Source organism: Chamaea fasciata, unplaced genomic scaffold (assembly GCF_029207755.1).
Source record: "Chamaea fasciata isolate MVZ Bird 193981 ecotype frontalis unplaced genomic scaffold, bChaFas1.0.hap1 SCAF_9, whole genome shotgun sequence".
Classification (NCBI taxonomy): domain Eukaryota; kingdom Metazoa; phylum Chordata; class Aves; order Passeriformes; family Sylviidae; genus Chamaea; species Chamaea fasciata.
In genome coordinates, this window is record NW_027094094.1 from 29,461,627 (window position 1) to 29,485,788 (window position 24,162).

At 39.0% G+C, this 24,162-nt stretch overlaps 1 protein-coding gene across 1 annotated transcript in view; it reads left to right on the top strand.

Annotated features, from left to right (window-relative positions):
• CABCOCO1 (ciliary associated calcium binding coiled-coil 1) overlaps positions 1-24,162 on the top strand; it is a 189,804-nt gene that overhangs the window by 134,635 nt on the left and 31,007 nt on the right. The window contains exons 3-6 of the mRNA XM_066190643.1: positions 10,904-11,034; positions 13,917-14,086; positions 17,085-17,235; positions 21,397-21,469. Of these exons, the coding sequence (XP_066046740.1) occupies positions 10,904-11,034; positions 13,917-14,086; positions 17,085-17,235; positions 21,397-21,469 (525 nt within the window). The remainder of the gene's footprint in view (positions 1-10,903; positions 11,035-13,916; positions 14,087-17,084; positions 17,236-21,396; positions 21,470-24,162) is intronic.

The following is a 24,162-nucleotide window of genomic DNA, read 5'->3' on the forward strand; positions in this document are numbered from 1 at the left end:
CTTGTCTTGAATTTGGGACCTCTGAGTGAATTGTTCTGGTTTGAAAAATAACTATGAGAAGTCCTTGAGTTCTATTGATATATTGGGTTTTGTTTAATCAATCAGTAATCTTGAGAATAGGTGTTTTGAAACAGCTGTGCTCTAAATTATTTATATTTATATCTTATGCATCAGGTCTTGTAGTTTAGGGTTTTGTACTCAAAGGTACTTAGAGGGAAGAAAAACCTAAGCTTTCTTAGTTCATACTGATGGTGTACTGCAATATTATACACACATTTACATTATTCCTACAATTTAATACATAGTAAGGAGCTGTCTTGAACTACTGGATTAAATAAATTCCTATTTCTGCTTGAAGTTCTTGATGGCAAGAAAAAGTACAGGTCCCCTGGAGATGGGTTACATGTTCTTTTAAGTCTTTTCTATCTAATTTTTAGGATTTCTATGAACCTCAATTCAATTTCTTGGCAATAGATATAGCAGTCTTCTGGTTATGATCAAGAAGAGAATCAATCTAAAATTTGCTTTTGTCCTCCATTGAGCCACTTCTCTTTATGGCAAGAAGATAATGGAATCATTGATAGAATACACGTTTTACTACTTTCATTTCTCTGTATGCATATTGTTTTGAATAATTGAAAAGTTATGATTTGCTACATTTAACTTGTACTTTCTTATTGCTGGGCCGACATTTCAAGTCTCTCAAAATCACTGCCAAATCACATGGAAATTTTGCCTACCTATTAATTAAACAGGCAGGGAGAGATACTGAGCTAGACTGTGTTGACAAACAGTGAGCAAAAAAGAACCAGCATCTCTCCCTAAATAACTGTCTATCCTGCTGCTGATACACCAGAGCAGTTATCCTCTCATACCTGTATCTCATTTTAATTGGATACTGCCTGAGAAATGGCAGAATTATCTTTTTGTTTTAAAAACAAGTTTCCCTGACAACCTGGGATTTATGTTTTTCTTTCCCTAGTATATAACCATGCCCGGAATTTTTTTTTCTGAAGGTGTGTATCTATATATGTAAAACAGAAGAACATTACCTAGAGGGAATGCTGTTCCCTGGATAGAGTATCTGCGAAGAATGTTATGAAGGAGCCAGGAGGGGATGATTAATTACTATGATAATGCACTCATGTACAGTAATGCAAGGCTCTTTAGTAAGAGTCACGTAGCACTAATGTCCTGTTGCTTTCACAAATTACCCATTTGTTACTAGGGGGGTCGAACCCAAATACTGTGTGCAAGTTCTCCACATATGCCCATGTTTTTTACTCAATTCTTGTACCACAGGGCACAAGTATAAGCAATTTGTTGTCATGAGGGCTGGCAGCTAGGGGAGCTGTATGTCCATCTGATGCTGATGTAACAAGCAAGGCTCTGCAAGGGATTCCCGTCTGCTTTTCATCCTGAATTTGCCTGTGTCTCATTACTGGGCTTGGTGATGCTTAACTAAAAGTGAATGGAAACGTGTTTGCGATTGAACGTTTTTATAGGGTCTCTGTCAATAGGAGGATGCTTCTGTGGGCCTATTTTGTGTTACAAAACCTTTGCTTTGTAAAAGGCAACTTCTGTAAATTCATTCCTTTTCTTAAATTAATAGGTTACATTTACTCCTGAAATGCCAGGTTCTCTGCAATGAGTAACAAAATCAGATGGAATCACCTTGGTTATTAAAACTTTGGAAGACTCAGTGGAATATTTTGGAGCACTTGCAGCTGCTGGTTGTGTTCCAATTGCAGGTGGCCTGCACTATCAAAGCCTTGCTCGCAGCTGTGACCTTTATTCCCCTTTTGACACGGAGTTGTGTGATGCAGGTGAACCTGCTGCCTGCCCAAAAGATGGAGTATCCTGATGAAGAGGGAAGCATTTCTACAAAGACAGCCATGTAGTTAGTTCATTGTGCAGGAAGCAGTGTGGAATTGCTATATTGGTGATGCTTCAGTGCATAATTAGCAAAATGAAAATCTGAGAACTTGAAGAAAATAAAGGGGAACAACCAGCTCTTTGCCCAGGCCCTGCCAGGGCTGAGTTAGTGGGCTGTGTGGTGGTTATCTTATACAGGCTAGAGGTGGCCCAGGCACCATGAGCAAAAGAGCTTTAATCAAAGACAGAAGATAAAGAAAGTGTTCTTTCCAAGATCCTCATTCGCTGAGTGATACCAGTCTTTGCAAAACAGCTCCCAAACCTGAACTCTGGTTGCTTCTCAGACAAATAGAAGAAAGAGCACTTACTGTGTGAAGCAAGATTCTCAAATGTGTTCTGTTTAAATTACATGTTTTGAATATTAAATAACAGACACTTTCAGGAAACCTTTACATCTAGCACAGCTGCACCAGTGGAGAAAGAGCTCTGCTGTTCTCCTCTAACCATTAGAAATCATAGCAAATCTGCCATGGTTACCTGTAGTAAGAAAGGACTATGTCAGCGTTTTAAGTTCAGCACTTCTGTGTTGCACTTAGAAATTTTGCATTTGAAGGAAATCAAAAAGCCACCTTAAATATTCACATACACATGAATGTGGTTTTTGTAAACATGAAGGATCCACATGAAATTATACGGCATGGCTTGACGAGATTCTTGGATCCTTTCTTTTTATTATTATTTCTAAGCCTTCTAACACAACTATCTGAAAATCTAAATTGAAAAGTAGGAAGTTTAGGAGCTCACTACTGGAAATGTGGTTTGAGCTTCAATCAGTGCTCAGCTTCAATCACCTGCTCAGTTCAGGTTTTGTGTAAGCGAGAACTCAGTCCTTTTATATGGAGCAAGAGAAACAGAATTAGATCTTTCTAAAGGCCTTAAGCCCCCAAGTCTTTTACATTGAAAATGTTCATGGAAGTCAATGGGCATTTTCTCTTCCAGAGGAATGCGCGGTGAAGTCTAGAATCTACTTGTTATCAAGTAGATAACAATAATGAATGTACGCAATGTTACATTGTATCCAAATATCACACTTAATTCCCCAGTTTTAACACCTTACTACGCGCGGTGCTTGCAGCTCTGAATAATGTTCTTATTTGGTTAGATTTATATACACTGTAAAAGGGGCAGTAACACAGCTGTACAGCTATCAGCCACAGAGCACAGCACAAATTGTAGGAATTCACAGTGTGGGCTCTATTTCTTTAAAATTCACAGTGTGGGCTCTATTTCTTTAAAATACTATGAATAATTCTACAAAACACTGCAGGATCTAGTTCTCTGAACCTCAAAGATTTCTGACTCCTTTTGGAAGCACGGTTGGTCTACCTGTGTCAGTGAGGGTCAGGGTGTTTGAGCACGAACAGGAGCTACAGACGTGTTGAATCTCACACTATATATCTCAGTCTTAGTGGGTAATGGGCATGTCCCTGTCTCTTGTGCCCCAGCCAGGACACAGGTACTGTACTTTGTGGTTTGCACATTTTAAGAAACTGAGGATGACAACCTTCTGAAGGTGGCAAACTGGTCCAAAGCAGCGGCAGAGCCTGAAACAGCTGCAGAAAATCCCGGGAGGCCCTTGCTTTACGTGGGGCACTTCAAAGAAGTTGTTTGGTCATACCAGCTTCCTCAGCACATCCATAAACTTCGTAAAGTAAGTTAGCTCTTTCTTTGTTCTCATTACTGTTCACCTACCAAATGCTTGCATTTTATTTGATCTTGCAGGCAATTGCTATTACTCTAAATTAATGCTGCTGCATGCAATACAGAGCTGACAGAGAAAATATTTCACCGTAGTTTTAGTTCACTACTGTTCCAAGTTTATTAAAGAAAAAGGAGCAGGCGCTGGCTAGGAGCTCTGAGGGGAGCGCCGCTCTGAGGGGAGAGGGGCGGGGCTCTGAGGGGAGAGGGGCGGGGTTTGGGGAATGGGTGGGGCTCTGATGTGAGGGGGGCGGGGCTGTGAGGGGAGAGGGGCGGGGTTTGGGGAAATGGGTGGGGCTCTGAGGGGAGGGGGGCGGGGCTGTGAGGGGAGAGGGGCGGGGTTTTGATGGGAGCGGGGCGGGGCTCGGGGCGGCGCTGTGAGGGGAGCGGGGGCGGGCGGCCATGGCGAAGAACGGGCAGGTACCGCCGGGAGGGGAGAGGCGTGCCCCTGCTGGGAATGGGGTGTTTTGTGTTAAATTGTCCGTGCTGAGTTGCTGCCAGTGGCCACAAGGATGGTGAGGGGTCTGGAGCATCTCGCTTGTGACGAGAGGCTGCAGCATCTGGGCTTGTTTAGTCTGGAGGAGGTTGAGGGGGGGTCTCATCAATGTATTTAAATGTCTCAGAGGTCAGGAGGATGGTGCCAGTCTCTTTTCAGTAGTGCCCGGTGTTAGGACGACGAGCAATGGCCATAAACCACAACAGAGGAATTTCCACCTCAGTGTAAGGAAGAATTTCTCACTGCAGGGCACTGCGCTGGGCTGCCCAAGGAGGTTGTTGAGCCTCCCTCTCTCTCTCGAGGCGTTTGAAGACATTCCAAGCCCACCTGGACACGTTCCTTTGCCACCTGGTCTGAGTGACCCTGTCTCGCTTGGGGGATTGACTGTATTACCTCCAGAGGTCCCTGCCAACCCTAACCATTCTGTGATCCTGTGTAGAAGAGGGTGCGGTGTTAAAAATACTGTGTGTATATATATGTATATGTAAAAATACACCTTTGTCACTGTCGTCCCCCCAGGCTGTTCAGTGGAGAGGCGCTGCCTGCCCCAGTGAGGCAGTTCCTCCAGCAGAGACTGCGGAGCCTGGGCTGGCCCAGCCCAGCCGGGCCTGTCCCTCACCCGAGCTGCTGCTGGTGAGTGCCTCGTCCCCCTCTGACCTCCCGCCACCCCGCCAGGTTTCACTCGGTTATGGACTCTCCTTTGGAAATGCATGGTTATCTCTGGGTGTGTTGGGTTTGTGTGGCAAGGCTTTGGTAGCTGAGGAGTGGTTTCTGTGAGAAGCTGCTGGAAGCTTTTCCCATGTCCACTAGAGCCAATGCCAGCCATCTCCAGGACAGACCCACTGCCGGGCAAGGCTGACCTCACCAGAGACAGAGGTAGCATCACTGGGATAACAGATTTAGGGGGAGGAAGAAGGAAACCATACACCAGCAGATGGAAGAGCGGAGTGAGGATATAGGAGAGCAACAGTCCTGCAAACACCAGGGCCAGCAGAGGAGAGGCAGGAGGTGCTCCAGGTGCCAGAGCAGATTCCTCTGTAGCCCAAGCTGATGCAGCTGTGCCCCTGGGGCCCATGGAGGTCACGGTGGAGGAGACACCCATGTTGGAGCAGTTCATGGAAGACTCCTTCGTGGGAGAGATCCAATGCTGGAGCAGGGTTAGAGTGTAAGGAGTCTCCCCATGAGGAGGCAGCAGGGTCAGACACAACATGTGATGAAATGACTGCAAGGACTCTACCTCATTTCCCTGTGCTCTTGGGAGGAGGCAGAGGTAGAGAAAATTGGGAGTGAAGTTGAGCCTGGGAAGGGAGGGGAAAGGTGTTTTGAAATGTAGTTTTTATTTTGCATTATCCTACTCTGATTTTATTGGTAATGAATTATTTTTCTGCCCTTGCTGAGACTCTTTTGCTCATGACAGTAATTGGTCAGTGACCTTTCCCTGTCCTCATCTTTCCCCACAAGCCTTTTGTTATGTTTCCTCTCCCCTGTTCTGCTGAGGAGGGGGCTGACAGAGAGGCCATGGTCGGCTCCTGGCATCCATCCTGGCTCAAACCACCATAGTTAGCTTTTTTTGTGGCGATAACAGTCTCCTAATTTTTGATTGTTGAGGGAAAGGCTTGTGGTTTCCTTTCAAAGAGCACTGGGGGAGTGGAAGCAAACTTACACATTCCTTCCAGCAATATCACAGTTGTATTTCTCACCTTTCATTGCTTTAGGTAGCTGAAGTGCTCTGGAGGATTTTACAAATCCACAGTGTTTGCATTAATATTTGCTTTATTTGCTTGTCTTTGGCCTCCTCGCTGATTTTTTCCTGACTTGGTTGACAGAGGTGTGGTTTCTGACGGGCAACTCATCTCATGCTGCATGTTAAGGGATATAAGAATAAAATTTATTCCTCCCAAGAATGTATGAGGTGTTGCATCAACTCAGAATTTCTCCCTCAAGCCTGTCTTTGTAGTTGCAGCTACTACGAGATAATTTCCTTCTGGTTGAACTGCTTTGTTGTCTCCACTGGCGGAGAAGTTGCTGTGACTCTTGTGGTAGTGATTAAGTGCCTTCAGCCAGTGTCGTGGTTGTGTCTTTGTCAGTACAAAAGCTTACCATTTAGGTTTCCTTAAATAAACAAACCCTCTTCCACGTGAAATGTGTGATCAAGTATTCTAAATGCTTTATGAAAAATATATGCATCTTTCACCGCGTGCTCCGTTAGGGCTCTCCGTAAATATTGTGGCAGTTGGAGCAACGTAACACTGGGGTAATGCAGTCAGATCACAGTGAAAGGATACAGGGTGTGCTCGATGGGAAACGACAGGCTGTCAAAAATATATTGTACATCTGTTTGAAATGTACCACTGAAATTTTTGTAGTTTTTACTTCATGGCTTTATAAAAAGAATCTTTAGAGGAGTTCAGGGAACATTTTTTTTTTCCTCGTGTTTTCTGTCCCTTATGTATTGAAGTTTGTTCTACACACACTAGCTTACCTTTGTAATATTTCTGTCTATTCCTTTATGATTTATTTTTATTGGAAACCCTGTGGAATTGTGTGTTTTTCTGAATCACATTCTATAGTCTCTAGTTTTGGCTGAAGGTAGCTTAGCATGGTCCATATGTAAGGTGTAGGAAACACTGAATTCTGGCAGATTTTTTATATAATTTCTTACATTTTGAGACAATTCCTTTTGATGTCAGTTGAATATTTCTATAATTGTTCCAACTTGTAATGACTTTCAGCAGAAGGTCTGTTAGAAAATCTGAATACTGATCTTAGTGAGTCTTGCTGCTGCTTTATTTTTAACCACATTTTTTCTCGTAAGTGGTCTGCAGCTGTGAAAACATCAGTAAAATTTATTGTCATCATACATTTTGTCAGCCATAAATCTTGATACTTGGACTGTGAAATTTTTGATATTTTGTTATTAAAAGGACACGATCATGTTTATAATGGTCCTTAAAAGTTTTCTTTGCCTGTAAGTTCTGTCTTTTGCATTTGACACATCTGCATATTTCCCTTCTGAAGGTAGTTGAAACTAGTGCTGCTGGTTTTATTTCCTCATTTGTTTGATGACAAAAGAAATGTTTATGACTAAAAATAGCAACTATTGATCTTAACTTCCCATTATGGGAGCAGAGAAGTGGGGCCTTTTAAAAACAAACAAGAGCAGTGAATGTGTTTCTGTTTCTGCCTTAACTCTTTATGTAGAAATCTTCTGGATCTTCTGCTGCTACTGAAGCATTTGACAGCTTGATAGCAAAATGTGTGTAATAATACAAATAACAGCCTGTATTGCTGGTGTAGTTTGGTTGGGTATTTTTCATGCCCACTTTGATTAAAGTTGTAACTGATACAGAACACTCTTCCAGGGTACATCTGCACTGCTGTAAGCTCAGGCAGAGTAGCTGAGCTTGCTTTACACGAGCTGCTGGGCAGTTGAGTCCAGTCTGATTTCCCTGGTAGAGTGAGGAGAGCAGGATCTTGGGTTCATTATGCTTTGAATATTTGCTACAGTTGTCGAGATTTGGTATGCTGTTCCTTTGTGTGAGTATTTTTGGAAGCCATGATGTTGCAAAGCGTGGTGGTGTATAATGAAACAAATGCAGATACTATCTTCAACCACTGCAGAGGGCTCATCCCAAAGGACAAGCTTATTTTTCTTCAGGAATGCTAATGCTCATTTCCAACGCTGTGTTTCGAGGTTTGGCCACTCTGGAAAGGCCCTCACCAAAACTGCAGGTAGTGGGGTGTTTTTCCTAGCCAGGGCTAGCTATTTTACCTAGCTCAGTACAGGTTTGGGGTTTTGAGAGTTCTTCCCCATGTCTGGAAACAGAGGTTTTTTGTAATTTGCTGTTTAACTTTATCACTCTGCTCCTACTGTTTCCTGCTTCATGGTGGCTTGTGAACATTGGCTGAGAGATTTAGGAATATCTTACTCTTTTGTTTTAGAATGTCTGGTTTGGTATTTCGATTTGATGCTGTTAACAGGGGATGCCCACAGCACTTGGAGTAAGGTATTGAACAGCCAGAAACATATTATGCATTCAGAACAGCTCAAAATCCTTCGAAGAAAAATGAAACAGTAACAAATAATTCTCTAGTAGCAGCCTAAATAGGCTGTCTGCTGCTGGCAATGAGCATTGTTAGGATTGGTTTCAGGAGTTTTTTTCCTGACACATGAAGACAGCATTACTGGAATTAACTCACCTTGGATTACCTCAGTCATTCGCTGCAGTTAACCCTAAAATGAACAGTAAATTCTTTGACTCCAGTGAACGCATATAAAAATAATCTCCCAGTATTTTCAGTAGTGGTTAAAGACAACAATCAAGAGACAAAAGTAATCAATCAAAATAATTGTAAACTTTTAGTCAGGCGTGTGTATAGGTTCAGCCCAAACAGAAACTGTCCATAAACACAGGATATTTTAAATGATTTATGGACCTTTGATACTTTCTTAAATTGCAGTAACATTGCTGAGTTAAAAAGAAAAAATTAAATCATGTGTTTTCTCTCCCATAGTTGCTTATCTGTCATTTGTAACAATATTTCTTCTTATCTGATACCTGTGCTTGTTATAGTGGACACTGGTGCCCCGACCCCATCCTTATCATAAGCATTAACAAAACCAGTAATACATTGGTGGGAATGTTGCTGCTGGGAATGTTCTTTCAGGCTCCAGGTGATGAAATGGCTCTTGGGAAGCATTCACCTTGCCCAGTGAACTGTTGTGGTTTAATGTGCAGGTTACAGAGCCGTATCTGCAATACAGAGTTACAGCAGCTGCCTGTCTCCTCAGTCTAAACTGCCACTTGTAAAATATTAGCATTTTGCCTTACTAACAATTATGCCCAGTAATATGTAATTTATATAGTGGTGGTCCCTATAAATACCAAAGTATTCTATGTATTGAACATCCTAAGAGGAAGTGAGGGAGGAGCATTAATTCAGTTTCCAAAACATCAATATCAGTTATTCATGTAATTCAGCTCCCAAGCTTCTAAAGAATATCGTGTTCAACAGGTTTCTAACACCACTTCAGGAAAGCATTCATATTTTTTCTCCTTATTGGAACATGTCTTTCAATAATTGTATAATATTAGATGTAGTGCTATTGTTTTTTTCCCTGCAGCTTCAATTATAGCAGCATTACTGAGTGGAGGAGTATTTTTTTAATGCTGTGTAAATTACTGCTAATAAAAGCGAACTAACATCATGCTTTAACTATGTGAAGGGAGCCTTCGTTTATTCCATTCCTGTTCTGATGTGACATTGTATTTGAGACTGACTTGTTTACAGCTGGGAACAATAATGTATGTGAAAGTACTCCAGTACTTAATTAAAGAGGGGAAGAATAGTCTGTCCACTGAATGGATGTTCTTTGTTGCTCTCAGTCTTGTTTTGTCCCTCCTGACTGTGGTTCTTCAGCTAGTCCCAGATTTCAGTACCTCTTGTAGCTCAGCAGCAGCAGGGGGAGTAGTGTAGCTTTATTTGGGGGCTCTCCTTGTCCGGCGCTGGAGTGAGCTGGTATCAGCTCAGAGCTGTGCTGGTCAGGCTCAGGAATCAGTGTGTGTCAGGAATTCTGCTCCTTTCTCCCAGTGTGAGCTGGAAGCAGTATTCTGCAAGCTTTGCCTTGCTGCACTTCTCTAAACGCCAAATCCTGCAGATGTACAAGTGTACCCACTACAAGCAGATTGTGACGGGAGTTTGTGCGGTCAGGCCAGGCAGACTCCCTGCAGGAAGGCATTTTGGGACTTGTTCAGCTGCTTGATCAGAGCTGGGCCAGCACCCAGTGCCCAGCAGGGCTTTGTCCAGTTTGGGCTTGAAAACGTGCAAGGATGGAGATTCCTCTGCCTTTCTGGGTTATCACTTCTGATGCTTAAATATTTTCATAGTGAAATATTTTTCCTTATGATGCTCCACTGTGGATCCCTTTTGCCATCCCGTGACCATTTTCCCTTGTTCCTCTGCCTTGCACCTCTCTGAAGGGGCTGCCTCATCTCACGCCTCACTTTGCCATCTACATATTCTGTTGTGAAACAGTTTTAGGGGATGTTTTTCTACTGGTTTTTTTTGCATTTCATAGATTTCTTACTGAAATTTCTTTTTTGTCAATGACAACACAAAATAAAATATCATCAAATATTCTTTTTTTTTTCCTGACCATTGCATTGTTAGTTCATACTCAGTTTGTTGTCCCCTAAAACATGTGTGTCCTTCCTAGGAAGAGTAGTGTCAGATCCTTGTGTATCATTCTGTTGCAACTAACGTCTTGGACTTTTGTTTGGCCAGGGGAAGGAGAGAGTGCAGGCAGTAAATTTGAAAATGCAATCAAGTACATGGTGGAGAGAAAATAACATAGTAATATGTGTGTATTCTCATAATAAGTTTAGGAGAAAGCTAATTTTAAAATTTAATTATTGTGCAATGCAGTATCATGTTGGTCAAATTTAGATTCATGGATTCTTTTGCACCTTTAAATCTGTGTTGTTTTTAGTTGCAAGTTAATTTAATCTTGTGCAACAGATAATATGTCAATGTGTTCCCCTATGAATTTATGATAAAAATACTATGTTCCATGAATCTGCCCAGCTTTTCTCTAGTGAGAAGGTGTTAAGGTATTGTGTTACTGCCATATAATTACAGTTGTCTTACATTTTTTTGGCTTTTGTTGAAAGAATCCCTTGCATACCTCCTCAATGTAAAAATGTTATTTAGATAGGTTGCTGACATAATAAAATAAACATTTTTCAAGTTACATTCCTATGTACGTGCACGCAGGCTGAAGGCGGAGATGAGGCTGAAGACCAAGATCAGGATGGCATAGGTGGAGAGAAGATTGCTAATAAGACATTTCTTTCTCTTTCCCAAATTACTGCCTTGTCAGAAGAAAATCTGGAAGGAGTTGAAAAGTAAGTAGCAATGACAACAATGCTGGAACCCATATAATAGTGAACTAAAAATTGCAGACTATTTGTTAGATTTCTTTTGTGGTGGTTATGTCATTGGTGTTTAAGTGTTCAGTTAAATCAGTGATATTTAATACTATTCACAAAAGATGGAAGAAATACTTTGATCTCGGATCCAGTCTGGTTTACTGTTTTCCTATATCTCTTAATTTTGCTTAGACTCCTTTTTTTCCTCTTGCATTTCACTTTGTTATGATTTCTGAATTCACAATTGCTTTAAATACACTGTCGAGAAAATACTAAGATGTAAGTAAGAACAGGCCGATTCTGAGCTTTTTTTTTTTTTTGGTAAGTCTTACTGGGTAACTTTTTTCTGCTAAAACATTCAAGATTCTGTACTGTAACATGAGTTACCAGAAAATCAAAATGGTCTTAAAAGTTCAGCAAGGGGTGGAAAGCTTAAGAAGGCATTAGTAGGTTGCCATTATGGTGCACTGGGGAAATAGGAGGCAGCCAAAGACTTCTGATGTCAGGCTGTCTTTGCCTTTCCTGTACCAACAGTCTCCCTTGTTATTAGTGTTTAATAGCAGCTAAATTTAGGAGGCCAGGAGTTCAGCCTGAGACTTCAGATTTGTATTTTTCAGAAGTGCAAGAATTATTTAGGAGCGCTTGTATCTGCTAGCAGGTTCTTAGGGAATTGAAAGTTAAAGGGCTGGGCTGCTGGTCTAGTTTGGGAAGGAAGAGGTGGAGGGGTATATAAAATCCAGCTTTGTTCCTCTGAATAGGTAACCATTTAGTAGAGATTAAAATATTCCTGAAACATACTCTGTTCTTCCTATTTGTCACTATTCTAGGGAACAAAGGTCTTTCTGCAATTTTTTTTTAAGAAAACTGGAAAGAAAATTTGCTACCATCAAATAATAATACAGAAATTCTTTCCTTTTCTGTTTTCTCTTGCACAGTAGGCCTCTTTATATTTAGAGGAGACTGACGTGTTCAACTCATGGAGAATAAAATGTGCTTAACGACACAATTCTTTGTGCAACTTTCTCATTATGATTAAAAAGAAAAGCACTGAAAGAGCCTATGTTCTTTTAGTCTCAGCTGATCACATGTGTTTATATATACTCACTGTCCAAGGGGAATGTGTAGTATATACTGCATCTGACTAGAAGGCGCATACATACAGGATATTTTATGCACACTAAGCAGTTTAGCAGAAGCATTAAAATTTTGTTTACCACAGTGCATTGAGTCTATTTACAAGAGCGGCTTGAGGGCCACAGCTAAGGTTAGAAAATCAGAATAGATCTGATTCAGTATGAGAGTTTTGATGTCCAGGATTCCCATCTATCAGGGAGTTTTGTACTGCTGTCCATCTTCATAAGACTTGGGCCCTGTGTAGAAAGAAAAAGCAGGGAGGGTAACTAGGAGATCTAACTGCCCCATCATTTCACAATCATGTACAGATACTGTTGTCAGTGACATGCCTCACAGAATATTGAAAAGATGAGCACTCGCATTGTAAGCGGAATCAGAGAAAATCTAAATCCCTGAGAAGCTCTGATTATGAAAACACAGAGTTGGCAGGAGCTTCAGAGAGAGAGGATATGGACTGTTTCAAACCTTGGAAAGTTCAGCTGGCCATGTTCCACTTCTATTTCAGGACACAGTTAAGTGTTTTTAACCGACTTGCATGTGTGCAGCCATACAAATTTGTCATGAAGAACAAAGGAATACATGTTTTAAACAAAACTGATTGGATTATATTCTTTACTCTATTAGCTATTGAGGCTTTAGTTAGAGAAAGAAACTCATCTCTTTTGACAGTGTACCTGTACTGTGTTGGTGAAACCCCTGAAAATCTAATGGCTGCTATCAGTAGGTCTGGGATTAATGTTCTTCTTTGGAAGGAATGAGGAGGCAGCAGGGCTTGGGAAGACCTTGCTTTTTTACAGAGGACTAGAAACTGTGGTCACTGGCACCTGTGTCCTCAGCTGTAGTTAAGAAGCCAAGGATTGCTTTAATGTAAAACTTAACTATCTGAGACATGGCCGAAGTTATACTGGCAGAATTGGAACCAAGTCCTAGCCCCAGTCCCCTCTCTCCATGTGGAAAAAAGAACAGAGTTATTATAAAAGACGTAACGAATTCTGTGTTTGGACAGAGCAGACATAAATGTGTCAGCAACAGTATTGCCTCCTACAGGGGCGTGTATTTTTTCATAAATTTTGCAAGTTAAAGTAAGTGGAAAAATTTTCATCCTGTGCCAGTAAAACAGGATAAGGCTCTTTTTAAACGTTTTCACCATTACGGAAGTGCAATTTAAAATTCTAAACAGTTTAGCTACTTTCAGTAATTACATATTGTATTATTTACATTCATTTTCAAATGTAATTTTTTGTCAGAGGTCCCATGAAAAATAATCTTGAAATGGAAACAAAAAGATCTTATTACTACTGTAAAACTATGTAATTCAGAGTGAAAGTGTGATAGTGGGTAGTGGAGACTAGTTGTGTCATTTCAGCCCACAAACCAATTCCTGATGAAACATTCTTTTTTTTTCCTCTGGAATTTTCAACATATTTCTCTTTGGTTTTGTAATGCTCTCATTTTTGTTCTGTTAGTCATGTCTTAACACTTCAGTAATGTCTGTGGAAACCTGCAGGTAATTGTTTACTTTTTGATATGTCCTCTGATTATGAATGTTATCTAGGAATTGAGGTAGCTAAATTCAAGAAATTATGTACATATGCACGTGTGAATAATGTAGCAACTAATGTTATAGGTAACATTATAGATATAATTGTTTGCAGGCTAAGTAAGACTTTGGAATCTGTAATTTATTTTTTAATTTCATTATTTTACTCTGCAATTTTTTTTAGGAAGATGGAAGAATTTCTGAATCTTACACAACTAAAGACATCTTTGAAAGAAGCTATTTTACTAGATTATTATACTGCAGGATTTTGGTGGGCTAAAGAAATGAACTTCAGTCTTATCCAGCTCTCAGGATTCATGGATCTATTAAATTTCGCCTTGGAGAACCTCAGCGGTAAGTATAATTAAGAATTGTAAAATAAATATCTGAAGTGGAAGGCAAGAATGTTTCCCAGTCATTTTAATAAAGTGATATTTAATTACAAGTAATTGTGAAATGATTTATTTTCCTCTCGAATGTTGGTATGTTAGACCTTGTGCCTGAAAATAATTCTTACTGGCAGATCTCAAGTCTTTTGAGTAGAATGTTCCTCATTCTTTGTTTGTACAGAATGTGGTACAAATGGGCCAGGTCCTGAAGAGACCTTTTCTTTGCTATGGTAAAATAAATAATAATTACAGTAGAATGAGAGCAAAGAGCTCCTAAATTCCAATTCCAGATTTCTCAGTGACTGACTCACTGTAGCCTTGGGCACATTTCTCTGCTCCTCGAGATATTCAGTACATTCTGTAGCATTACAGCAGGTGAATTATATTTTTTTTATCTTTGGAGGTCAACTCTCAGCTTTCTCTATGGCAAATGCTGCACTTCTGGCACAGAATGTATGTTAACTAAGGACTGGTGAGGGAAGTAAACTGGCATTGCTGCTGAAGATGAAAAATGACAATGAAAGCTCCTGTGGCTGCAAGGAAATTTGCTACAAAGCACGAAGCTTGTACTAGTGGGAATGAAACAGCCAGAAAAAAATGGTAGCACTGTCCTCTAAAACCTTCTTTGTCAGAGATTCTCATGCTTGCTTAACATTCACTTTGAAGGTGATTATGTTGAGAAAAGTCCATCCCAGAGGAAGAGTGAAAGGACTCAGCAGTTTCATTCAAAAGAGAAGGGGAATATTTAAAATCAAGCTCATAATAGTTATTGTACTCTTTCACTGTAATTTAGTTCAAGGGCCTTTCTGGCTTGGAATTTTGACAGAATACGTACGTGCTTTATGATCATTGGAATTCCAGTTGTCCTTCCTGTCTCCAGTGAGAAAGTATCTTAACATATGCTAACTATATTACTATAACAATGGAGCAGAATGGAAACCCGTCAGAAATTAGTTTTATGAGACCGTGTAATGCATGTGTACACGACAGGCTGGTGGCACAACCAGTTATTAAAGCTGACTGATGTTTTTCAGGAATGTCATCTTGCATTAAGCTTTGCCAAACTTTTAACTCTTTAAGCTGAAATGTTCCGTGGCCCTGTCTGCTTTTGATGAATTTTTATATATAAAATTACAACTGAACCAGTTCAGTGGGCTTGTAGACAGAGGCTGTGAGAAAAAGAACCTATTTTGTGTCTTCTTTTTTTTTTTTTTTTAACAGATCTAATGCCCTGGTGCTTTGAGGTAATGATAAAGGTTTGGCAAGCAAATGTTGTGAATTTGCTTCTTGCTGTCCTGTGAAAATCCATTTAGATTTGGTTAAGATATATGTGGTTTTTAGAGAAAGAAAATGTAGTTTTTAAATGCTTGCAGGAAACTTCTTATATTTGCTTCACAGCCCAGGGCTGAGATGAATTTTCTTGTAATTACCAAACATTTCAACTAAAAGCAAAATTCTAATGTCTTCTACATTAATGACCCTTTCTTTTCTTTTCCCTGCACTGGGCCCAGTCAGCCTGGAGAATTAAGCTGACTTGGCCATAATAGCAAGTGTATCACTGAGCAGGAAGAATGCATTTAGAGAAGAAGGATAGTGGAAATGCATTTAAGGCTGGTAAAGGAAAACTGGACACCTTGTTTGATGGGGAATCAGAATGAGTTACATGATTTGATTCTCTTCTATCCATTGAGGGTAAAGTGCTCCTTACCTCAGAGAAGTGCTGCATGAGTCTTCCTGAGACAGGTGGTGGGGCCTGAAAATCAGGTGTGCAGAGGAAAGATGAAAAATTTGGATGAGTTGACAACAGACACAGGCCTGAGTGATCCTGTTCCATGCCTTCACTTCCTTACAATGGGTGATATTTCTGGTTCTGTTGCTTTTCCTCATTTCCTATGGCTTCTATTTCCTCTGCATTCTCTGTGTTTCTTTCTCATTCCTTCCCATATGGTTATTTAGATTGTGTTGCCTCTCTTACTGGAAAGTGAGGTAAAATTTTCAAGCCTTTGATTACTATACCACTAAAGGGCAAAACTATAAAATAACAGAAGTCCTCTAAGTATTTTAATTTGTTTTCTGTACAAAAAAAAAACCCCAAGGAGTGTAACAGTAGAGACATAAAACAATGAGGAAAATAAATCTTTTTCACCACAGGTGGATATTTCCCCACTTTTTCTGTAATTTTTTTTTAGACATAAAAGGAAAAAAATAAATTGTCTTTGAAGCTTTTTTATTAACTTCCCATGGTTCTAGTGGTGGCAGACACTGTGCAAATCAGAAAGATGAACCCTTTCTTTTTATAGATTCAGCAAGCACTGATACATTTCAGATTGTCCTTTTTGTCAGGACAGTTACCAACAAGAATTTAAATTCTAATTCCAGCCTGTTTTGGCATTTGGTGTTGATTTCCGGGGTAAAAACGTAAAGTAATTATCTGGTTTGGAAGGATGCAAAAATGTCTCCAAGTTTGATGATCGTGCAGCGTCTTACGCATATTCATGTTTCATTTATTATGACTGTAAGCACTTTCAAGTGTTCTTTGCCCTTTTAAGTATCTGTTCCTGGATTTATGCCTTATGTTGCAAGGGGCATGATCAGAAGAATAATCTTTTACAATTCATAAGCAGTAGGCTATTTTAAAGAAAAACATGCTCTGCCTCTCAAATTTGCATGTTATTCTGCCTGTGGTTCTCTCAGCATAGGTAAGAGGTAGTATTTTGAACACCCATTATTGTAATCCTTCCATTGTGGAGGCAGAGTGGTGGTTTTGTGGTGGAACTTTATTGGACTCTTTATTGATGAGAATAATGGCAGTAGAAGCATTTGGCTGCTGTTGGTTTGAAAGTTTTTAAGTGGTGAGTCATAACTAAAACTTCAAGAAGTCTAATAATTAAAATGGACCAAAAAACCCCATCCCACCTTGTCTTGTTTATACATGGTTTTTGTTTTTTGGGGTTACTTTGCAGGCAAACATATGACCTTGGGTGATAATTTAAAAGAACTTGAAAGAGCAATGACTGCAAAAGGAGAAACTGAGTCAGAAGAAAAATCGCTCTTTGACCTGAGTTCATTCAGCATTGAGCAAGCCAAAGCAATCATTGATTACTTGGTTACCAGGTATTTATTTCTACAGAATCTGTTCTTATTTCAGTAATCTAATATAGTGGGGAAATGACTGATGAAATAACAGTAACAGCAGGAACAGCAACATCAACAATTTTATTATTATTATTACACTATTACTACTACTATTACTAGTATTGTGCTGTTATTTTACTGGATACCTTACTACTGTGCCAACATACTGCAGACACCAAACATGAAATCATGAAAAAGAAGAGAGAATATGAAAAGAGCAGTAAAGATCTGGCCTCAGATGTCAAAGCCCAGAAAATAAATCTAGACTGGGAGTTTATCGAAATGTAAGATTATGCTGAAAATATTCCTTTTGGATTTTGTTTCAAGTGATAAAAGAAAAAAGAGTGGTGTATGGACAATATTCTTGTTTTGCTTTTAAAAGCTACTTTTAGATTCCATCTGAATAAAATTGTAGATATTATTTACCTTATTTAGATGTTATCTAGAGTCTGTTACTGTAAGTATTTGTCTGGCCTTGACAGTTACAGTGGACTGAAGTGATTTAAAGTTTTGTACTTACAGAATTAAGATTCTGATCATACAGGAGTCATAAAAAATGCTGCATTTCAAAATCAGCAAAAAAAATCCTGTATGTACGTGAAAAGGTTTTGTGACAGGTCTCACCTTTTAAAGAGACAGAGAAAGAGATGCAAACAGCAGTAAATTTGGTATTTATTTGAGAAAAATACTGAGTCTGATAGCACCAGTAATGCCCCTGTGTAAAGTTTTTACTGTACAGTAATGTGTACACACTTTCCACCACTGGAGTGCCGCGGTTAAGGCAGTGGTTGTACTGACATACCCCTGTTTGCATGATGGACAGAATGGTTCTCAAGCTGTTTAACCATCCATGAATGTCAGGGGCAAGGAGGTGGAAAATTAATAAGTTACTCCTGTAGTATCTGCTCATCCACTGTACTGCAGCTGTAGCCCTTCAGCCCATTTTCTGACCCAAAAGGGGGTGATGGAGGGTGGGGGGATTTGTGGCAGTTGGGCATAAAAATTGAGTAAGATCAAGACCGATCCGTATGTAGATTTGTTGGGAATTTTCTGACTGTTCTTTAGGAAAAGTTTAACACAGCAAAGAGGGGCTTTTTAGAGTGTTTTCCTGAATGCAGAAAAGTATTTTCTCTTGAAGGAAGGCAAAATTCTAGGGTAACTATTAGCCTACCAGTTTAGGGTACTTGGATTCAGATGGGGATTTAAACACATTGCAGGAAATTTCTGTTATGATTGGGCTATATAAAATATGTCTCTTTCTCCTGCTCGCTGATTTTTTTCTTTTGTTTCTTTTTTTCATGGAAAATATAAAACACTTAAGGTTCATCCCATAAGAAACGGGAACATCTCTTTAAATCTCAAATTTCTGTAGTCAAGGCAAACTAATGTCCTGCCAAGTACTAGCCCTAAACTAAAAGGAAACTTGGCATTTAAGATGTCTCAACTCCTTTTTCTTCTGTCTTCCTGTCTGTCTTTATGTGTTTATATGGAACAAATTTTCTTTCCAAATAGCTTGTCTATAGCTCTTGTGTAAATTATCCATTGAGAGATATCTTGTCCGTGAAGTAATTCCTTCACAGTCATAAGAATTTTCATCCAAGAGATTAGGTGCTCCATCCTACTTTCACCAAAGTATTAGCAGGGCAGGAATACAATCAAGCTGCAAAACTTGTGCAGCAGAATGGTATTTTGGCCACCAAATATGTGGTTGTATGTCCAAACTGCTCAATTTATTACAAATGTGTGCTGTGGCAACGCCGTGGATGTACACAGATACACTGAAATGTATCATATGTGTCCAGTTTATGCAATCCATTATTTTAGTCACTGGAATATTTTGTTTTCTAGATAAGAATGGAACTGGCGCACTTAAATGGGTGTACTTTAAACTTTATGAACTCAGAAATAGGTTGAGTTTTATTACAATTCAAATTAATGTAATAGTTCAATACAATTTTTCTTGTTTAATTATAAATTATAAGCCTATAGCTTTTTTTTTCTACTCAAGACAGTATGACATGTTGTAGTTCAGATCACATTTTTACTGCTGAGCTGTAAACCCACGGGATTTATAATGGAAACAGGGACAAATGCTTAACCATATTGGCACAAACTGTGCAGCAACTACAATGACACCTTCAGGTTTGGTGGAAGGTGACAGTTATCATCTTTTTATCTTTTCTCCTTGGGCAAACACATATCAACATAGCTCCTGACAGTTTCTTTTCAGGAAGCAGTGGGGCTGGGGAAATATGTCATTGTTAATCACTTTCAGATTCTCATATGACATCATAAGAGGGCCTATTCTTAACAATATTGCTTACACTAGTAAAATTATTTCTGTGTAATTGCTAGAAACACTGGTATGGAATTTTTAAATTGTTCACAACAAATAGAAACAAAAAGGGCCATTTTGTACAATGCCTGATAGGAAAGAAAATGACGCTATTTTTTTCTAAATAAATGCTGATGTCTAATTTATGTAATTTGATTTAAAGACCATTAAATGGAAGAATTTTTTCCTTCATACAGGATTAGGGGTGCCTGGTTGAACAGAGGTCTGTTTAAAAATAAAGACACAAAATTCAGAAATGCCAAAAATAATTACTTGTATTTTTGGATATTTATTTTAAATTATATGTACCTGTAGCATAGTCCATAGAGAATATCATAACACATTTGGGGAGGAAGGGGAAGGAAAACTTCTGACTTTTAGGTGCAGTAAATCTGGCTTATTTCCAAAGCACTAGGATAGGAGAACAAACTTGAAATATTAATTTTTGCCAATCCAGTTGGAAGGATATATGTTTTATTTCCTGTGTGTCTGTGATGTTCATAAAATTTTTTCTTTTTTCAAATAAACCCTGTTAGAATTTTTACCAAATGACAGGTGTGTATGAAAGGGGATATATATTTACATAAATCAGTGTGAGTCATTTCCAGGTTGAGTCCTGAACTGTCTTTAAACATAATTTCTGTGTCTCCACTGAAACATGTCAGGAATTCTTTGGTGAAGTGCTGCAATAAAAATGTACTTAAATGAGACTGCAAATACTGTAAGAACCTAATTAATTGCCTGTGTGCTTTGGGTTTGGGGGAAGGCAGCCTCTAGCTGATGGCAGCCTGACTTCTTACATGGGCCGTGCCAGTACCAAGCCAAAGGTATTGCTGAGCCAACTGATGGGTCTCCCAAGAAAAGAACCTGAGTCCTGTCCCTAGGCAGAAAGCACAGGAACCAGTTACAGATGTTCCCTCCAAATATTACTGTACCTTTCACGGATGCAGCAGGCAGGACTGAGATAAATTCTTGGAATCATTCTTCAACCTGGACTTGCTGTGAAATCACACAGCAGTGTTTTAAATCATATGTCAAAATGACGTGACAGAAGCCAGGAGTTCTGTATCATGATTGTAAGAGAAGAGCTGATTGTAACAGATGGACTGTGACAAACAAAACTTTTGGTTAAACAAATGCTGTATCATTGATCATTAGAAAAGGAAACAAAGAAAATTATTTAAAACATGTGAAATGGAAAGCCAAAAGTGTTTTAAGGAAGACAAATATTTTAGTCCATTGACAAAGTCTATTTAAACTTACTTTTGTTGTAATACACAAAACTGCTGTGTGTTAATCTAGTTTTTAGTTTTTCTTAGAGGAAATACTACACTGGTTTTACAAAGTGACCTTGAGAGAATAAATATATATATTCTTTATTGTTTTGGTGTTCCAAGATCAAACTTTCTCCCTGTAACGGCGGCCCATCCCAGAGTCTGAAAAGCTGATTTGGCTTTGTTTCCTTTTTGTCTGCTATTGCTGATAATGAAGCCATAAGTATCCTGGTGATAAGTGTTTCAGGAATTACTTTTTTCAGAGTAGAACTTTGTCTTCTCAGAGTTCAATTTCATAAGGACTGAGTGGATGTATTTTTAAGTATCTCATTGTGTTTTCTACAGCCATCTGATAATAAATCCTGCAAACTGAATATGCTGCTTCTTGTATCTGAATTTAAACAACTGTTTCTTTTTAAAATTTGGAATGTTGCCATGCTAGAGGGTAACTCTTAGTTTGACAAAGCTTGTAATATTGTTACCTTTCCAAAAACTTACAGCTGTGATTGTCTATATTATCCTGTTTTCCAGCTTATTTAAACACTATAAAGCATATGAATACCTCTTCCACAGTCGTAGAGAAGAACCTGTGATAAATAATGAGGTGAGTCATTTATATAGATGGAACTCATTATGCAGAGTTACTTAACGAGTGCACCATGGCATATGTTTTATATTGCTCAAAGCAACTTCATGTCAACATCCCTGCATTACTAACGTAAAATGGCTGATTAAAGAGCACAAGTTAAGATGTTTTGATCCTCATATTCAAAATTAATTTGGGATTTCAAAAAAGTGTAAATGCATTGCTTGGTTAAGTAGTTATTTGTGTTAAATCAGGAACACTTTTGTGTAGGTATTTGTAAGTTGATGCATGTAATTTGAATTAGCAATGTGACTCTGACTCTGCTTTAAAATCAGCAATCAAAATCAGAAAATGTTGTGTGCCATGCCTAGTCTGACCACAGCTCTAACAGAGATGCATGCATGTGTGTGTACAGGGTTTTGTTTCTACTGTAGCCACCAAGGTTTAATTATACTGACTATAAAGAAAGAAGCAAGGTAGAAACTGAGCATTTTGAAAGACTTCGGTTAACAATAGTGAGTTGGTTTCACAGTGAGCTTTGTCATGTGTTCTAACTTGCATGTAAAAAAATACATAAGAAAAGACGTTGGTGCAGAATGTGGCCCTTAATCAAATGAACTCATTCAATTAATCAAATAAACCTTCCTTTAGCCTGACCGTGCTTTTTCAAGATGTATGTTATAATACATTAAAAAATACTTGCATTTTAAATTTGTATTGGGAGCCAACTGATTGCCCAGAGAGGCACAGTAGTGTAGTGTTTTTGGTAATACTTCTATTTTAGCTTATCGGTACACAATGAAGTTAAAATTAGTGCACTGGAAAAATTCCTTTACGCTTTCAGCTGGTATTTTGACTCTGGTGATGTGGGATAATTGCTTTCCATGTTGATTTTAAGTAGCCATATTATAAAAAATGACTTTTCTTGACATGGATGCAGATATTTGGAAATTATTCTTGTCATTTACAAGGTGGGTTAAAATTCCAACTATGATGAAATTGGTGACAAAACTGTCAATACAAAGGTAGAGCAGAACTTCAGCGTTACTATGTTAGGGTGGGGGTTTTATATTAGATAATTAGATCAATGGGTGGTTAGCACTTCTTAATTGGTAAAATCGATCTTAATGAGACTTAGATTAAGTAATTCTTGTGTACACTTGAATCATGAATCTTAGAAGGTTTTGCACTAGCTTAAAAGAAATATGTTTGTGTTTTCTGAAGTCTCATTTCTGGGTGGGTGAGATGATCATGCACTGTCCCAGCCTCAGGACAGGGTTGCCCTGGGCAGGCTCTGCTGGGGAGCACCACCTCTGCTGAGGGCACCAGCACCTCTGGGCAATGGTAGAAATGGATTTCAGGGAGTGCTTTTGGTGATGATTCATGCAAGCAACAAGTGCCATCTGCAGCTACAACTGTCACAAAACCCTGCATTACAATCTTAGCTGTAACTCCTTTATGGCCTTTTCTTACCTATGGTGCCACATCACTTTAATCCATCTGCTTTGTATTCTGAGCTCCATGGCAGTGAGCTTTTAATTTGTCCAACTACACTCCAACACCCAAGAAAATCAATACTTATATTCTGTTAGAGTTCATTTTGATAGGGTGATGCATTGTTCTTCAATAAGTAAAAGTTTAAGGTATTGAAGCTCCACATACAAATTTATGGCATTATTTGCACGTGCTTTATGTGTTAAAATGTGAGGAGAGGTGAACTCAGCATAGACTTCAAGTTTTTTTTGCTGTAACTTTGTTTTGTTTAGAAATTTGTATGCATGCGAGATCATTACTTCTATTTTGCAGTCCCTTAGAAGAACAGAGTTTTTTTGAGCTGCCATGGTTTGGTGTGTGTGGCTGTGGCAGGAGCACACCAGGGGTCACTTGCTCTGCAGTGCATCTGCTCAGGGAACAGGAGATCAACAGGGAATTCATAAGCTGAAAGTAGATAGTAAATCTGTGCTGAAAGTTTGGCTGCTGTCCTGTTGTAGACCAGTGTCTTACCAAAAAGAAAAAAAAAAGAGGTCACTGCAGACACACTACAGCCCAAAGCTGGATGTGATCCTGACTCTAAGCTGAGTGCAACTAATGTCTAAAAAGTTTTCCTTTAGCTCCAGCAATAAAAGCCTGTTCTTTTGGAATAGGACTCTGTAAATTGTAATGGCCAGATTTGCCTAAATAACAAGAACCACAGTGTTCCAAGAGCTTAACTACAGCATTATCTCCTTTTGCAAATGAACACTTTGAGACGAGTCAGTGAAATGACTTGCTTCAACGGAATTGATTTGCTTCCACTGAAATGGCTGTAGCTCAGCGAGTACGTGTGCCAAAAGAATTACCTACGGAATAAAAGCTCGGCAGCCTCAGGAGAAGATCTGCTTCTTTAAAAGAGATGCAGCTACAACAAATAAAAGCTGTACTCAGTGTTGCAATGGATATCCTTTTAGGGAAACCACAGTGTGTGTTTTCCAGAGAAATCTTATAGCGATGGGTTGTAAAGTCATTGGAATTTTTTTTTTTGTCTAGCACAGGCAATTATACAGTGTTCTCAATCAAGTTTCCTTTTTGATCTTTCACTGCAGTTATTTCTAAATGATCCTATCATTTCCTGTGTAGAATAAAATCAGACAAGAAAAGGGAAATGACTCAAAACTCAGATTATGCATACAATATCTGTGGTCATGCCACTTAACAAAATCCAAGTTATTTAA